The sequence below is a fragment of the Aptenodytes forsteri genome, unplaced genomic scaffold (genome assembly GCF_000699145.1).
Source record: "Aptenodytes forsteri isolate BGI_AS27 unplaced genomic scaffold, ASM69914v1 Scaffold292, whole genome shotgun sequence".
NCBI lineage: Eukaryota > Metazoa > Chordata > Aves > Sphenisciformes > Spheniscidae > Aptenodytes > Aptenodytes forsteri.
The window spans coordinates 521,706-539,921 of record NW_008795435.1 but is presented as its reverse complement, the minus strand read 5'-3'; the positions used below and the strand labels follow the sequence as shown (position 1 = coordinate 539,921).

The window sequence follows — 18,216 nt, the reverse complement described above, 5'->3', positions numbered from 1 at the left end:
GCCTGATGTACTTGATATTTGGCTAAGATCTGCACAGAAAACGAGGAGAAACACATCCTGCACCTGACAAGGTGAGCAGTCTGCATGCTGGAAAAGAACTGAGTACTGCTGAGTAAGGCAACCGAGACAAAGTATGGCTTAAGTGCAATCTGGTTAAGGCAGAGTACGTATTTTTGAAGCTGTCACTTCTTCTGCTTCCACTTAAGAGCACTAGTGCACTAGAATGTGTTTAAGAGCTTTGGTTAAAGAGACCTGGTGGAGTGGAGGTGGTTCACAGAGATAAATCTAAAGAAATTCATTACAATAAGCTAGACAGTCCCTCAAAAAAACCTTTGGCGACTTCATATTCTTACAGCCATTCAGTCCGAAGCTCCAAATATATGTACTAACAAGACAAACAAACATGTGAAGCACAGCTTTCTCAAAATACCCATCCCTTATTTGCCTCCTGCAAGACACAGCTCCCACTCTGGATCAGGCATCATCTGAAATTTTACGTGAGCGAGTGTGGCAATATTTTGGCCTAGTAAGTAAATCATGTCCAGTCCTGCCCTTGCAACAGATGTAGAATTAGTCCTTTATCAGGCCAAATTCTGCACAATATTATGCTGACCTTAATCTAAAGGAATTTTTGTGGCATTAATTTGGATTTTTCAGTGAAGGCAGAATTTGGCCCATTTTAGCACATTAAACTAAACTGATCCACAGCTTCTGTTTGAAGAATCAACAGATTATACAAAGTATTGGTAGCACTTTCCATATTTACTACATGAAAAGCCCCAGTCACCCCATTTGACCAGTTTACAATTATCATTTATCCTTTCCAGTGCTAAGAATTTCTAGGTTATTCACAGAAAGACATCAAAGCTCGGGAAAGTGTAACAGATGCATCATATTGTTGCATAAGCTTATGGTTAAAAATACTAGAAAGTAGCTGGGCTCTGATCATTCTTTGGCTTGAAGCTGAAGCCTCCTCAGATAGATCAGTTCTTCCATTTGTTGGAGTCCCAAGCCAGGAACCAGCCTGTGAATGTTGGGGGTTCGTGCCCCTGCTTCACGATTACAATGGGGGTCCCCTTATCTCTGCCAGAAGGATCTGTTTCAATATAGCGTTTGGCTAAAAACAGAGATGAAATAAAACGTGTAATATATTAGCTCATTCCTTCAGTATAAAAAAATACATTAAAAGCCCTAGTGAAAGAACCCAGGGTTACTATAATACAGTATTCAATTAAATTATTTCAAAGGCAATGAAATGATCAGGTAATTGCTGATTTCTCCCAGCTGCCAGTGAAGGCATTTTCCAGGAGGTTAAAACAGAGGGATTGTTGCTCTGATCAGTTCATTGCCATACAGCTGGGTTTTGGCTCTTGAACAGGAAAAAGAATTTGCTGGTGCTGTGCAGATGCACAAGCTTCATTCCTGTTCTTCCTATGTAAAAGCCAGTATAGGTTCCCTTGACATCGCAACGTGACATCAGTACATATCGGAAACACAGCTAGGTGACCCTAGCTGCTCCAGGGAAATATCTGCAAGCGTTGTTAGTACGAACTTTGTCAGAACAGCTCAGCTATGTGAAATCACACCAGAGATGACACGTGATTTTTCAAGGAGGTGCACTCCATGTCAGTTGTCTTGATTTGTTCTGCAATTGGAATTTCCTCCTCCAAATTTAACTCAGTGAAAGGTGGCAGTGTAAGGACTTGAGGATTTGTTGGCATTCCTTTGACTAAATACATTAGTGTAGGGTGCAGCTCAGTAGGTATCTCCTTTTAAATTCTCTTTTCAGTGCAGTTTCTTTTCATGGAGCTCTCCTATACATTCTTTAAAAAGCTCTGCAGCCTAGCAGTGCTATCTTGATTAATTTTACCCTTCATAAACTTACAGATAAGAAAGATACAATGAGTTTTAAAGAAATTCTCTTTTCAGTGCAGTTTCTTTTCATGGAGCTCTCCTATACATTCTTCTCTGCACTCTGCAGCCTAGCAGTGCTATCTTGATTAATTTTACCCTTCATAAACTTAGAAAGATACAATGAGTTTTAAAGCACATTTAAAGGAGAAAATAATCTTCTCCGGGATTAAATCCTAATTTAACCCTATTAACCTAATAATTTTACCCTTCATAAACTTACAGATAAGAAAGATACAATGAGTTTTAAAGCACATTTAAAGGAGAAAATAATCTTCTCCGGGATTAAATCCTAATTTAACCCTAATTTAACCTAATTTAAGTAATGTTGATGCTACTTCACTCAGAATTCTGCCAAATTGATTTGATTTACCAGATTTAACGGATTCCTGTCGCTCAGTTTCATTAGCATCCTTCCCAATCCAGACGAAAACCTGCAACAGAGGAGAGAAAGCTATAGCTCCCGTGTTGTTATAAGGATGTTGTGTACAGCAGGTAGGAGTACAAAATAGTTGATTCCACTAAGAGAAAGAACATACAATATGAAAAGACTGCAGAGATACACAGCTCTCACAAACCACAATTGATATTTTTTCCCTTGCGAGAGACTGTAGTTCTATCCTCTGAAATCTCACCGCTCTCTTGACACTGGAAGGCCAGATCTTTATGCACTCTGATGAAAGGAACTCTAATTACCTTTTCCATGGATATCTTTTACAATTTGCTGAGGAAATTGCTCTTTAGGTGCAGGTAAAAACACTGACCAGGAGCTGTCTCTGGTTTGAGCTCTGCACGCGCATCAACACTTGTGCCCTGTGATCAGTGCTACCCAGGGTAACCGTGAGATAACCCACTGAATAACCCAACAACCAGAGCCTCTTTCTGCAATCCCCACATTTTTTTTTTTCTGTCAAGGATCCTTTTGGAAACCAGGTACATGTCCCGGACTTCCTTCCTTCTTACCTAAGTCAGTATGTCACAACTACTTTCCATCCAGCTCTTCCACCCACCTTCCCCCATCACTCCTTCCCACGTGGACCTTGGACGTTCCTTCTCATTTCCAAAAACCTCAGCCTTTTTTTCCTTAAGGGTTAGGCTGAAGAAGACAAATAAAGCATGGGATCTGTGGCCTGCTCCCCCTTTCCCTCCAAGGGGAGAGGAAGGGTAGAAAGAATATACTGTGAGAAACAGACGTGCCCTCCGCACCCGCAGAGAGTTTGCCTGTCATCCAAAAAGCTCTCCACATTTTCAGTTTTCAGTGAACCTGGCAAAATGATGGAGATTGTTTCTGTCACCCTCCACCCAGTTCTTCTGAAGAAATCTGTGTAAGGTTCTAGTGTTTGTCCCCTTCTCTAGTAAGACTTTTTGTAGGTCCTGCTGCTACATGGATTTTGTGGCTTCTGAATACCTTCTATGCAATAACTTTCTTTTTTAAAATGAATAAATTTTAGTGACAAAGTCAAGAACATTATTGAGAGCCTTTCAGAACACTGCCGGGGCTTACACTCTTGCAGCCTCCATTGGTTTTAATAGGAAGTGCTTGCCGTGGTCTCACATTATGCTTGGAAATTCAATCGTGTATGTTCACACTAGCACATCATATAGCTCACAAAATACAGCTCCCTCTGGTATAATTTAAAGAAAACAAAACCTCTTGCGTTCTCACAAAGATATTTTTCCTCCCATCTTATGATCTAAGTGGTTAAGAATAAATTATCCTTGTTACCACAAAAAGCAGTGGTCAAGTACACAGCTTACCTGCTCCCAAGCATCCAGCAACATGACATCATCTTCAGCCAAATCGTCCTGAGTGAATTCTCCTGGGACCTCCTCAATCTAAAAAGGATATTATGTTTTGGGGTTTTTTGGTTTTTAATCATTTATCAAGATACTCTGATTTTGCACAGACCAAAGATATTTTTTAAAGGGTAAGTCCAGAAGCTGGTGTGCAATTCTTTTCGCTCCTAAAGGGTCAAGCCCTAAACTGATTTGATGAATGTGTCAAGGGTGTTTCACTGAAAGGAAACAAATCACATAATTGCATGTCCTATAAAATCAGCTCTCAGTTTGTCAGAATTGATAGGATATCCTCAGGAGAGGCAGAGGTTTACACTGTAATTGTGACTATTGTTAAGTTGGGACCGAGGTCTGCCAGAAGAAGGGGAGAGGGAAATTTCCATAGATCACCTTGTACCAAGCAAACTAAATCAATCAGCTGATAGCAGCTGATACATTCATGCAGCTTACATTCATTAATAAGGAAAAGCAACTGCTTTGGTTTGCAGTGGGTGAGCTCAGTGATGAAATACACACCCAAGCAAGCTTTGCAGTCACTTGACAATGGGACATTACAGTTGACTAAGCCATCGAGGATTAATCCCCAAAGGAAAGGCAGACTGCTTGCTTCTTCCAAGGATGTGCAGGCAGATAGGAAAGCAGTTTAATGTTATTCTGTATGAGAAGGAGAGATAATAATGTAGCTAGTGGTCAGCCCTCTACTTTTAAAGGACTGTCAAAGGTTTGGCTATGCTTGGTCATGTAGGAGTGCTAAAGGGGTGGTAAGCAGATGGAGCAGAAGACATTCCTTTTCCCCACCCTGTGTTATGGTGGCCAGAAGGTCAGAGTGATCTGACCTACCTCTTCTGGTGAGCTCTAACAGTGGTGATTCTACGACTAGATAAATGCTACAGGAAAGAGGGGATTTCACAGAATTTGGAGGGAATTTAAAACAAAACCCAAAGAAGTGCATAGCTCCCAGCAGGCTATTACAGAGAGGTTGGTTCCTATTACTGTATTTTAGAAGCTTGTTAGAAGAATACACTTTACTACTCTCATAAGATTTTAAAGTCCTTATTAAAGGATCCTGTTTGTTTTATCCCTCTCCAGATGAATGGGCTGTGCCTTAAGGAGACTGCAGAGATGGTAGCCAACTATGTCCCCTACCTAAAAATTAGTGCATCCTTGCCAAACAGTGACACAGTGTTGCCCTCCCAGAACACGGTAAGTAATTAAGTCTGAATCACCAGCTTAATACCCAGCGCACAGCTCTGGGTATTTCTGCTAAGGAAATAGGTCTTCCTACCTCCTTGAGCACATGGAATACCTTAGAGGCATAATTACATGTCTTAAATCTCTATGGAAAATTTCAGATTGCTAGGGATTTTTGGCAAGGGACATTTCTTTTCCTCACCACCACTGTCAAACACGTAAGGGGCAAGGCACTGACCTGCAGTTTCTCAGTGAAATGATAGCAGTCTGGCAATGCTCTGCAAGAACACAGTTGCTTTTGACTGGGCAATCGCCTTATCTTTTTGCATCCGCAAGCCTCTAGTCCCAGGCTGGAGCAGGCTCTGCGTGCAAACATCTGCGGTATTAATTCTTCTGTTCGTCCTTTGCATTTGGATTGATTTAAAGCACCAAACTTCAACTCTCTAATTCTTGCCAAGCACAGCTAATTAATCCAGATCCCCAAATCCATTTAATGTCTGATGATTCCCAAGGCAAAATATACCAGAAAATATGTAATGAAACAGAGAGGAAAGTATCCCTCGTATACTCACAATAAATCTGCCGGTCTTATTAGAACAACCGTACAGGCGAGGGGGATGATCTTCAGCCTTTGTCAAGAGTTGTGATGAAGTCTGATATTTTTTTTTACCTCCAAGTGCTTTCCAGAAGTCCTCTGAAATACACAATATATAATGTATTCAGCAGTGGATTTAACATTTGATGGTTTAGCTTGTTAGATACTGTTTCAAAAATCCCCAAACAACATCTTCTTTTCCGCCTCAAAGATGGGTGCACTTTCTTACAGTTCTTCCTGCAGTTTGTCAAAATAACAATAAAGATATCACTTGCAGACCTAGAAAGAGCAATGCGCTATGTCTTTCTCCCCTCCTAGGTACTTGGGGTAAAGAAAGGACCACATTTCTCTGCAGCTCCTGCTACCGTCCTGCAGACTTCCAGGGCATCGCACTGCTTGTGCATCAGCCAGTTCTGGATAGATCGCCATGGTAAAATATCAGGTTGGATTTTCAAAGGGAGAGAGTGAGCATATGCTTCTGCCTACAAAATATATGATGAATATATGATGAAAATATATGATCGCAAAAACCATTTAGGCTGTATTTCCATGCAGTGCTGTGTATTCCCAGCTGCCTATTAGCAACCACGTGGCCTCATACTAACCTGGTTCCTGGCCTTCATTAATCTTAGCAGTCTGGCATTTAAGAACACTGGCAATGTATTGAGCTCCTTGTTCCTCTTCTTTGTTTGCTCCTTTTCCTACCCAGGTGTAGCCAGAGTTGTTTGGCAGTTTCAGAACAAAGACATCATTAGAGTTTAGTGACATTGCGTCAACATCAACCTAGATCAAGAAAGAAATTGTTACGTTTTTCAGATTTTCAAATAATGTGATCACTATTTTGCATGTTTATATAAAACTTGTAGATAGATGTTAATCAGCTATGCTTTTTTCCTTCAATTTTTCCCTCGATTTATACTGATACAAATTAGAGAAGAACTAAGAGACAGGGAACTGACTTGAAGGGTAAAAGCTAGGTCTATTTGGCAGTAAGAAAGACTGTCTCATAAGGGTTGCTGATTTCTTGTCTATTCTTTGTCAGCTGACTGTTCACTACATGTTTTCTTACAGTATGCTCTGAAAGATGTAGATTGGTTGCAGCCAGTTACGGCATCTTCTCTGTGATTTATTAGATGGGTTGGTCACATAGAGCAGTGGATTTGATTTGGAGTTCTGCATTCCTACCAGATGTGACTACCCAACAAGATTAGTCGGAGAGGCTCCTGACAGCTATACCATTTCCCATGGGGAATAGTTGGTTTACTTAGCAGGTGACCTTACCTCTGCAATCCTGGTAATGGCTGCCAGGTTCCTGCGGATTTGGAAGAGTTGCGTGGGAGGCGCAGGTTTCTGACCTTCCTTCTTGGATGTCCCATCCTTGTAGACAATAAGCGGTTTGTTTTTGAACAAGCTCAGTAAATGTGCAGGCTCTTTGCCTTGGCTGACTCGGATCTGTACATACGTAAAGAAATGCAATAAAAGAAACGAAAGGACACAAGTAGTTATTTTTGGTCTTTGTTGAATAGAATAGGAGACGTTAGCCAATAATGCTAAGTATGTTAGCAAGAATGAGAAATGGCAAGCTGAGAAGATCTAAAAATATAGTTCCAGACACATTAAAGTTAGAGCATTTGTGAGATTTTTTTTGTCAATCATGCTGACACAAAGACAAGAGTCAAACTTCTAACATAATGTTTAGCTGATTAAAATGGCTGCTATCTACTGTAATAAGAAAATTATCTTTTTCAAAAGAACTGTCATTTCATAGAGTTTTATAGAGTGACTTAATTCCCCTGAAAAACTATCTTGGAAGTTTAGGTGCCCCGTATTTAAGCAGAAGAGAATGGTTATTCATCCTGTTCGTTATTTCTATGTGTATTTTACCTGCAAGAGGATGAAAAAGATGAGCATGAATCTACCTTGCAGAGGATAACATGGATGACAAAAATGAACTTCCATTACAGATGCAAAAGATGTTATTGCAATCTCAGAAAAACACTGAGCTATGAAGAACGACTATTTGTAGGTCAATGTACGATAAAAGTTATTTGTATACAACCCTTTGTGCTTCCTTTATAACAGTACCACCCGCCAAGGTGGAGGGCTGCGACTTTCACTCCCGGAAAGCAAGGGGAAGAAAGGGAACGAGGCCTGCTGTGTAGCCAGCAGAGGAGGAGAAGCGGAGAGCCCCAGCCCCATAGCCCTGCCCGGTGAGGCCCGGGGCAGCTGGCAGCCGGGGCGCCGAGGAGGGGCGGCTGCAGCCGGGCAGCCCCGGGTGCAGGGCAGAGCGTGGGGCGGCCGGGGAGGCGGGGGTCGTGCTGGGCAGCAGGAGCTGGTGCTTTGGCTTATCTCACAGCTGGAGAGACTAGTATAGTTGCCTGATAAGGATACCCTAGGACACGGATACTTGGAGGTGCCAAACTGCGGCAGGATTTTACAAATGCCAAAAAAAAAACCAAACAAAAAAAACCAGGAAAAAACCAAACTTGCTGAGGGAAACATATTCCTGCAAAACAAACAGGGGAACGACTTTTTAATAGTCATTTGTACTGTAGTGCCATCTAGTGACCACAAAATAGTACATTCAAACTTTTCAAATAATGCTAATACAGACGTTAAGCACAGGTAATATATTCTAGGTAGCCATGTACACGCATACAAATGCATACATATGTGTGTGTGTGTATATACACATACATATACATTCACACACATATATATTCCTAAATTCATTGCAGGCTAAAAGTACTTTTAAGTATCATGTCCATTGCAGTGAGATGGATATCCTTCAGCTTTAATAAAATGGCTTTTAAAGCACATTAATATTGCAGCTGTTAGTAGTAATATTATTATTTTTGTAGTATTAGTATTGGCCTTAGTTATGAGGCAGGACCATATTGTGCTGAACTCTGTCCAAATATAGAATATGTGTTAGGAATATTTCAAGGACTAATTACCTAGAAGTGTTCTAATCCTTTGTGCTGGTTTTGGCTGGGATAGAGTTAATTTTCTTCATAGTAGCTAGTATGAGGCTGTGTTTTGGATTTGTGCTGAAAACAGTGTTGATAACACAGGGATGTTTTAGTTATTGCTGAGCAGCGCTTAGACAGGGTCAAGGCCTTTTCTGCTTCTCACCCCACCCCACCACCACACCACCAAGTAACTGTTACACGTGATGGAGCCCTGCTTTCCTGGAGATGGCTGAACACCTGCCTGCCGATGGGAAGCAGTGAATGAATTCCTTGTTTTGCTTTGCTTGCCTGCGCGGCTTTTGCTTTACCTGTTAAACTGTCTTTATCTCAACCCACAAGTGTTCTCACTTTTACTCTTCTGATTCTCTCCCCCATCCCACCGGGGGGGAGCAAGCGAGCAGCTGTGTGGGGCTTAGTTGCCAACTGGGGTTAAACCACGACATCCTCCCTTAATATAATTTCAATCATAAATTGTAGCTGATTAACAGCTAAAAGTATGGTCTGCCATCTAAATTAACTGTATCTTGGTGGGTGGGGAAAGCCCTTTACATTGGTAATTAAGAAATGGGAAGCACAGAACTATCTCCTACTGCCTAGAAAATCTCTGCCTGTCCCTAGTCATCTTCCAGCTCTAGCCTTTCTGTGAAAAGAGAAGTCCGCTCCCCTCTCCACCTACCCACCACTCCTCACTAGTGATGAAAGGAGAGCACACATTCTAGTCATGCTAGGACTAGCTCATCTCGTCCCACCTTTTAGCTGCCAATGTCCTGCACCTTACCTTGCACACCCCATTTCTGCAAGTAAGGATGTGTATCCTGCTTTCATGGAGCTGCAAGCACTACAGGATAGGAAAACCCAAGTTACGTTCCTCGCTACGGCAGGGACAAGTCAGACCCTGCAGCACAGTTCCTGCAGGCTCTCCCCTTCTGGCTGTCACGTGGCTTTCATGTCTCCCAGTTTTGGCCCTCTAAAAGTCACGCATCTTGTCTGGGCTAAATATCACAGCTTCCTACATAAACAAAAGGAGACAGGGGAGCTCACACAGGGCTATTGCCCTGTCAGACACCTGATTCAGAGTGAGTTGCCCTGGTAGGATCTTATCCGTCGGTCTCCACTGACCAAGTACAGAGTTTGTAAGGCTAGGCAGGACTAAAACCTAATCTTTAGACAGTGAAAGTTGAAGGAAAGAAAAGGCAGGTTGTGTTATATCTGTGTTCTACGTTCAGAAAGGATGATTCAAATGGGAAATCTCCAGCGACTTTAAAGGGAGCCCATGGTGCTTGGGTCGATACAGACCATGAGCAGTTGATATTCCCAGTCTTCAAATGCTACCTCCTCCTTTCAGTTCTCATTGACATTTGCATATATTGCACTCTCTGTTGAATTTTATCCAAAAGACACTAACCTGCACAGCCTGACCATTCAATAACCGATCCAGCTGAACAGTCAGAAATGCAGACGCAGTCAGTTCATCTTTTGTAGCGTGGGCTCCTTGCCTGAGGAAGACAAGGAGAAAGATGATGATGAAGTCCAGTTTCAAAATAATCCAGAGCTTATACTGCATGACAAATGCACAGTAAACAACCTTGCATTTACACGCGGTTCTACTCAAAAGGACATAAAGTCAGCATAAAATAATATCCACATGCTGGAGGTCTGTGCAAAGCCGACCAAACACACCATGTGTAGATGATCTGCCCTTTAGGGTAAGTGTAGAGGATAATGTAGCAGTCACCACCGTAGAACTGTCCGTACGTCTCGGGTCCCACAGGAACTCTGCCGCTGCTTTCCACACGCCAGATCTGGGGAAACAGAGAAATCACTGGAGAATGCTGAACTTCACCCTGAGACTCTTCAAGAAGCAATTTATTGTGTCATCCCTTGAGTGACCTTTGTTTCTGTTCCCAAGTGTTACGGACTAAAACCAGGAAGGATTCTTCATGAAGCGGATAGATACACCCTGCGCCCACAGAATGAATGAATAATGACCATCAACAAGCCATTGCAGTACACTTTTCTTTGTCTTGATGCTTTAATGCCACATGATGACCTCATAATCCTGTGTTGAACTCACTTTCTTAACATCTTAAGATGATAATATGATATGAATGGCACAACATTATGATTCATCACAGAACTATCGTATCATTTGGGAGAGGCACACTGTAGTCAGGTAACATGCTGTTAGGCAGATTTCTTCCTATTTGATTCACTACAGCCCAGTTCAGTTAACAACTGCTCTCCAAAAACATACTGCTGAAATTATTCAGCAAAAAATACTTCAGATCTAAGCTGCTTTGGCTCAAGCCTACAGACCATCCCAAGTATGAGGTTAGACACCTAGAAAATATACCAACGAGACTGCAGGTATTTATCTTTTTCTTCCAGAATCCCAACATGCAGACCTGTATTCAACAGGCTGTGTTGGTACAATGCCAAACCAGCCCTGTGTAGTCCAAAGGTATTCCTGCAGTGGGATATGGATAGATCTAGAAAGACTGTACAGTCATCTTTTTCTCTCTAAATCCAGGCTACCTGAGAGACATACTAGGGACAAAGAATGTTCCCCTAGAAGGCAGACTGGATACATACATAAAGACACGGAATAAATTTCTGACTCCAAGGGCAAGTTTTCCCATTCCAGATTTCAAGCTGATGTGAGCTAGAAGTTTTTCTTTAGCCTAAGGATCATATTTAAAGTATCTCTTTAAGAAGTATTGTGTAGAAGGGGAAATGTTTCTGCTGTTTGATTTCTATTGATGACTGGTACAACATCTTTCATAAGCACCAAAAAACATGACCCAGCATACAGCTGACAAAGAGATTCACTTTCTACTTCAAAGTACCTCTTCTGATGGTAGAAGTAACACTGCCACTAATGTAGCGTTACTCTACACAACAGTGTGAATGACAAAACATAGAGTAGCAGCTTATCCTGTAATAGAATAAGCTAGGTAGGTAGAATACAATTTAATACAACACAAAAAATTACCTCTACTTTCCCTGAACCGTCGTCTACCATGTTATGCTGGGCAGCCATTTGTGGACACTCATGTAACTTGGTAGCATCAAATTCAATCTGCTCAATTTTAGCCACTCTCTCTGTGACATATACTTTGCCAAAGCCATCAGTTTGATCTATATCCTTCCAGTCTTTGAAAAATTGTTTGAAAATTGGTGTTTCACCTCCTTCAGGAAGGACTTGAATCTGAAATGAAGCAAGACACATGAAATGGAAGGAAAACAAAACTGACACAGTTACTCGAACAGAAATTTTTCTGAATTATCTGTTAGTGAAACATTGCCCTTATGTCTTATAAGCCCTTAAAAGTATTTTTTGCTGATTTAAAAACAAAGTCTTTAACAGACCTCATGCTCTCCTGGTATCATCTCATAAATAGATCGCACCTGTGTGTTGACAGGATAATTCATCTGCTGTATGAATTGTTCAGCATTCTTCATGGCAGCTTTTCTCTCTTGTGGGTTAGCATCTTTGCCTGGTTAAAACAGAAGGATAACAATACATGGGAAAGGGCAATGAGCTCACAGATCCTGCAAAAACAAGATGCCCTTGAGCCAGGTTCTCTTCGACACTGCTCTTGCCTCAGTCTTGAACAAACACAAATGCTGGACATAGCATGAGCAATAAGATTCACACAAAGTTGAATGGCCCAAACAGTACCTCAGTGGCTTTCAAAACAGTTAAAATAGAATAAAATTAAAAAAAAAAAAAAAGGAAAAAAGGAGCATTGTTTTTTGCTTAGTGTGTGTGTTTCTATCAAAAAATGCTGTTCATAATATCTGCTTGGTTCAAGGTACAAGAACACCCTGGCTCTTTTCTCTGAATCTTCCCTTCCTGGGCTGCAATGTGGTAAGTAAAGCTGCTGTCCAGAACTGCCTTCACTTCTGCAGGCGGTGCCACAGTCTGAGCAAGAGAACTGCCATTTCATCTGGCTGGGCTGTGCAATTTACCACCACCCTTCCCCATTCGTTGCTCCTTGTTCAGCCTTGCTCAGTGTTAGACATCTCTGAAAGTCTCTGTGGGATGATACTGTGTACCAGGTCTGTGTCCCAGCTGGCTGTCAGTGACTATACTCCAAAGACCTCTTAGTCTAATAAGATGCTCTGATAAGCTATTCATTGTATTCCATTTTGAATGAGACTATTAGCGAAGTAATTCACACTCCTCAGCTTAGTGGTCTGAAGATTTCCAGCAGAGATGATAACTGCAGCCTCCCGGTGCAAGGGTGAGACTCACAGACTAATGGGTTTTTCCACACATTATTGTTCCCAACAGTAGCAAAGTGAGGATGCACATAGGGCCACATTCAAAAAGGCCTAAATTGTATTTTATTTATTTTATGCACTATCCTATTGGCTTGGTTCTTCTAGGAGCTGCCAGGTAGAGAGTGAAAACCAGGAATGAGGGGGTCAGGTAGACCTTAGACCATCTGAGCACAACGCTCCCAAAATGCTCTCTTTTAAAGGATGTTCCCCTAACTGCAAATGAAGTTTTCAAGCAAAATGCTTCCTGGACTGATTTCAGCAGTTTGACAACTGCATTGATCAATTATTTGCTATTGCACATGGTAAAAAGAAATGCAAATGCCACAGAATAATTAATACACTGCATCAGACAAAAAAGGGGAGATACTCAGCACTGGATGCAATAGCAGCATCACAACAATCCAGCTACAAGGTGTCCAGACCTAATTCCCCAGTAGTATTCTTCTCCAGGGAAATGTTCAGTCAAAGCAATTGCAGACACTCCTACAAGCATTGATGATACCACAGAGAAATATTCACAAGAAAAAAAGAAGCATCAAAGTATTTGCAAGCTTATGCTTTTAGTTGATGCCTGGGACACTCACCTTTCAGTTTCACACCTCTGTGGAGCGATGTATGGAAATATAATATCCACCTATTGTCAAACCTTCAGTGTCCAGATTTTGTCCCAGAAGATAGGGATTTGATGACAATATACGGAACTTGTAAAATTCTTTATGTTTGCTTTGTAACTGCCACTTAGATAAGAATTTAAGCACCCAAGCTTACAGATACCTCAAAAACAGCCAGGATCCTTAGACAAGACTCTGTCTTGAGGCCCTTACCAAGTGAGCAATCCTTGTCCTCTGACCACACCAAGGAAGAACTGTGTGCAAGGTACTGTGTCCAGCCAGTATTAAATTCTTGCTAGTGTCCTGAGGGTGTTGTGTCAACTGCTTAGATATGTTTGTGTAGCTTCTGCATTTGCAAGAGAAGTGATCTCTTACCTTTCCACACAAAGATCTTCCTTGCAGCACCATTGTCCAAAATGAAGCACTCTTGAGACAAAAGCATAGCCATGGAGAAGGGGTTTTCCTCTGCTACCACGGACACCTTCATGGATCCACTTGCATCTGACACCTAAGAAAGCAATCATTTCAAATTTAGATCAACTCTGGCTTTTATAACCGAATTAATTTCTGCTCCCAAAATTACTATAGAAATCAGTCGCCATTTCTATATAAATGGCTGTATGAAATTTGTGTGCTGCTGGAAAGTAAGGTAGGCTAATGATTTTGTTTGTTTGTTTCATTTCATTTTACATCCAATAGAGGGAGACGTAGTGTTAATTTTAGTGAGTTTGTTGTATCCCTATCTTGCAACTTCTTAAATCCGTTTCTCTTCCACTTTCAATTCAGTGGAAGATTCAGTTCAACTGCTCATTCAGTGAACACCTCACAGTTAAAAATCCGTATTTTCTTCAGCCCCTCCTATATGCTCAGCTGAATCGGTGGAGTCCCATCTTCTGCTACCAAGCAACCCGCACTGAAGCCAAAGGTACACATACGTGCTGAACAAGAGCATTTGAAATTATAATAAAATAGTCCTACGCCGATATTAACAAGTGAAATACCTACATTTGTAACCTACAGTTCTTTAATTGGAAACTGTAATATAAGACCTGTTGCAGAATCTGCTGTGTGACCTCTACCACCACTGTAAGTTCACGTAGACCTTTAAAACCTTTTACAATTCACTCCTGCGTGGCTGAAAAGACAAGTTATTACTACTGAAAAGAAGTTATTACTTTGTAATAACTTTTCTAGCAGTCTTTATTTCCTTTCATAATTAATTTTAAATACACCATTCAATATTACTTTTAAATACACCATTATATCTTATATTGTATATTATGGAAGCACAAGATGGAAATTACCACTGCATACATCAAATAAAAATCAACTATTACACCTAGTGTGAGGGTTCACCGTAGACCTGTCTCCTGACTTTGACACTCACTGTCACTGTTATACTGCAGCACATTTAAATTTAGCTAACAGAGCTCTGTTAGCAGGACCCGTGTACTTAGAGGAATTTATTAGATAGCCACAGAATTTTCTGAGAGTTCTTAGGATTCCAAAATTCACTGCAAACACTTTTCTCTTCTCTAGTATTGTCTTACTACACTGGTCCTGATCATACATGCAGGCCTTCTTTTTCTTCTTTTTTTTTTTCTCGGGTTCCCCCCCCCCCCAAAAGCCCTGCTATGAAGATAAATATGTGCCAGATTTTTTGGCAAGAATGGAACGATTAATGGGAACTAAACACAGCACATAGACAGCAAGGACTGAAAATGGCCTTGTAACAATGATCACCTCATACAGGCTTCTTGTAAATCCCAGCCACACATATGGGTAGGGGAAGAATCACGTAACAGGCAGGGAGAGAGGTGGCTCCATCCTGCTGTGGTCTGCGGGATGCAGGAGCTGCAGAGGGAGGGACTCACCCTCTCTCACACTTCACAGCAGCTTCAAAGCTACTGTAGATGGCACCTAAAAGGTCACACACATGGGGATCCGGCAGCACTTAGTGCTGTCGGAGTGTTGCCACTTGTTGACCAAACCCTTCTTGTTAAGTGACTATGGGGAAGGGAAGAAAGTGCATTGTATGCCGGTGAAAGATTCTTTTCTGTCACACAAGGCAACCTTATTGCGTGAGCCAGAGCACAAAGTGCTGAGGAGAAAGGTCCAGATCTCAATGCTAATGAGAGCTTGTAAAAAAAACACTCTTCTTGCAGTCTTCAGGAGAAAGTAATTTTTTTTTATTGGGAGGGGGGAGGATAAAGTCTTTTCTAGATTTCATTAGAAACATCCCCCTTTTCCAAATACTTTCTCCCTTCTTTTCTCAAGTGGGAGAATATGAAAGAAAGGGGAACTGTGGAAAAAAAAAAGAGAGAAAATACAGGCCTGGAAATAGTTTGGGTTTTTTTCAGAAAAAGAAAATGAAATAGTTGTGGAGCCTTGTATATAGGTAAGGTACTGTATTGTTAGTTTGAAGAATGAATTCCATGCCTCTTCTAGGAAAGAGCGATATGCCTAGCATGACGTGAGGAAAAATCGTAACTTTACTGAATGTAATCATAAAACTCCTACGGATTTAAATGGAGCAAATATTTAATCCATTTTGTTTATAGGTTATTTTTCTGGCAGTGGCACTGTCCTAGTCAGTGTTAAGCCATTGCAGGTGAGGAAGGAGGAAAAGGGCATTGCAAAAGAAAGGAGTTATGCATTCAAATTCCTTTGGATTTATATATAAAATATAACGTAACTGTCCATCTCTCAAACTCAGTTAAGAATAACTAAATCATATATGACTACTAAAACTCTCACTGTTAAAATCAAGAAGACAGGAAATATAGCTTGATTTAAGATCAGTTCATTCTTCTTTGACCCACACTGAGTGGTTCATAGGCCATGCTTAACTTGTTTCCTGAGTAAAAAGGACTGTAATCCATTTTTTTTTTTCCCCCTCAAATTAACCAGGCTGTCTTGATTGACATCCTTTGAGAAACTTTTCCATTGGCTGCAAATCAGCTAACACAACTGCAGTTCTGTAACTGAAGCCAGAACTCCATATATGAGGGATGAATGAATGCATGAATACTGCTGAGTGTACCTAACTTTAATAAATAAATAAATAAATAAATAAATTAATTACCATATATAGTTTAGCGCTTCTCCTGTTTGTAATATCGGCCAGCTCATCATCGTCATCATCACACTCGGGAAGCGCTGGCTTGCTCCCTAAAACCTGTACAAGAGAATAACAAATTCAATGCAGAGAGAGAGTAGGTGCTGTAGTATAAATACCTAAACACTGTAACGTGTTGTCCCAGTAATTGATTAATCGGGATCATCTTTACGTATAATCCAATCTAAATCCAAACTCATGGGTGACTTGTTCACAAACATATGGATAATTTTAAATAACTGTGTCAGATCTCCAGCAGCTTTAGATCTCCTGCAGGCCAACTTGCTCGTCATCTAAAGACTAGGATAGGAAATGATATATAGAGAAAAGCTTCAAAGGATACACACACACAAATACACAGAATAGAAAGGTTTATGTGATCCTGTTCTATGCGTGTGTTTATATGTCTGTCTTCCCCTTTTCCTCCCAGTAACTTCTGAACTGTCGGCAAGCACGTCTTACAATTTTTGAAATGACATTACTCTTAAAATGTTTAACAATACTAAAATTAAAGCAGACAAAGTGAAATATATGAGTTGAAATTATCTTTTAAAATATTTCAATTGACAATATAAAATACCAGATTATGAGTTCAAAAATCTTAAAAATTACAGATTCTTAATCCCATTTTAAGGGGGAAAAGTTAGCTAAAGTCTTGAAAAAAATTTATGGGGTGAGAAAAACATTTTCTTGCTCCACCACCAGAATATCAATTTTAACACCGTGGTTGTTTTACATCATAGTAGTTTTACACCAGGGGTAATGTTGTAACAATTATCACTACAAGAAATTTACAGAGGTTCATCAAGAATATGTTATGGTCAAGTAGTCATTATTAGATCCTAGTTACCCCTTCTTAATGATCTTTCCTTAATGATTCATATATGACCAGATCCAAATGTTACATACAGAATATTATGGATTTCTATGAAATTATGTCCCAGAGTAAAGGTAGTAGTAATTGATATGTCTGAGTAACTAAATATTAACATCAAGTACAAGGGCAGTGCCAGCCTTCCTATTGATGCAGTGCATTTGCGACATGGAGTCACATGCAAAAACACTGTAAATATTTGATAACAGGGAAGCCTGACAAAGCATACAGCTGCAAAGAATTTGGAAAAAAAACAATTTAGCCTAAATATTTAATATAAATCTGCCATCTGTGGAGTTTCCTGACCTGGTAAAGCCAGTAAAATAGTAAAAAAAATCCCAGCCTTGTTAAGTGTGATTGCTGCAGTTTAAGCTAAAATATTTTACCTGTGACTCATTGAAGACAAGAAAGTAATGCCCTGAGTGTTTAAGAAAGATATTACCAGTAGCTCTTCAGTAGCTATCAGTCAGCATTTCCTGAATTTACGCTACACGGCTTCAGATTTACTAATGTATAGGTCAAGTAGGGCTACGTGTTCATAGCAGAGTGCCACCATGCTGCTGAATGGCTAAAAACAGTGGGCACATGTGGCACATCGGCACAAGGTTTCTGAAAATGTTTCCCTTCCTAGATTTTCACACTAACCAGCAGCCTACAAACAAGTCGCAGAGCACCAAGAATAATGTTGTCTTTGTAATGGAAGGGTCAGAAAATTGCCAAATAACAGGCAGGCATCTTTACCTGAACAGACACTGAATAGGTTTGAGGGTTTTATAACATTTGGCTTTCAGTAACAATTAAGAGGGTAAAAGAGTCCTGTTACTAAAACTTCCAGAAGTCCATACTCACTAGTTCTCTGC

General features: G+C 40.6%; 1 protein-coding gene across 1 annotated transcript in view; it reads right to left on the bottom strand.

Moving 5' to 3' along the window:
* Positions 1 to 344: 344 nt before the first annotated feature.
* Positions 345 to 18,216, bottom strand: part of SCIN (scinderin) — a 56,361-nt gene continuing 38,489 nt past the window's right edge. Inside the window, exons 5-16 of the mRNA XM_009281031.2 lie at positions 16,450 to 16,542; positions 13,740 to 13,872; positions 11,875 to 11,963; positions 11,459 to 11,674; positions 10,147 to 10,268; positions 9,872 to 9,962; positions 6,776 to 6,946; positions 6,100 to 6,277; positions 5,472 to 5,593; positions 3,670 to 3,747; positions 2,285 to 2,345; positions 345 to 1,117 (exon numbers count right to left, since the gene is read on the bottom strand). Of these exons, the coding sequence (XP_009279306.2) occupies positions 984 to 1,117; positions 2,285 to 2,345; positions 3,670 to 3,747; positions 5,472 to 5,593; positions 6,100 to 6,277; positions 6,776 to 6,946; positions 9,872 to 9,962; positions 10,147 to 10,268; positions 11,459 to 11,674; positions 11,875 to 11,963; positions 13,740 to 13,872; positions 16,450 to 16,542 (1,488 nt within the window). The 3' untranslated portion in view covers positions 345 to 983. The remainder of the gene's footprint in view (positions 1,118 to 2,284; positions 2,346 to 3,669; positions 3,748 to 5,471; positions 5,594 to 6,099; positions 6,278 to 6,775; positions 6,947 to 9,871; positions 9,963 to 10,146; positions 10,269 to 11,458; positions 11,675 to 11,874; positions 11,964 to 13,739; positions 13,873 to 16,449; positions 16,543 to 18,216) is intronic.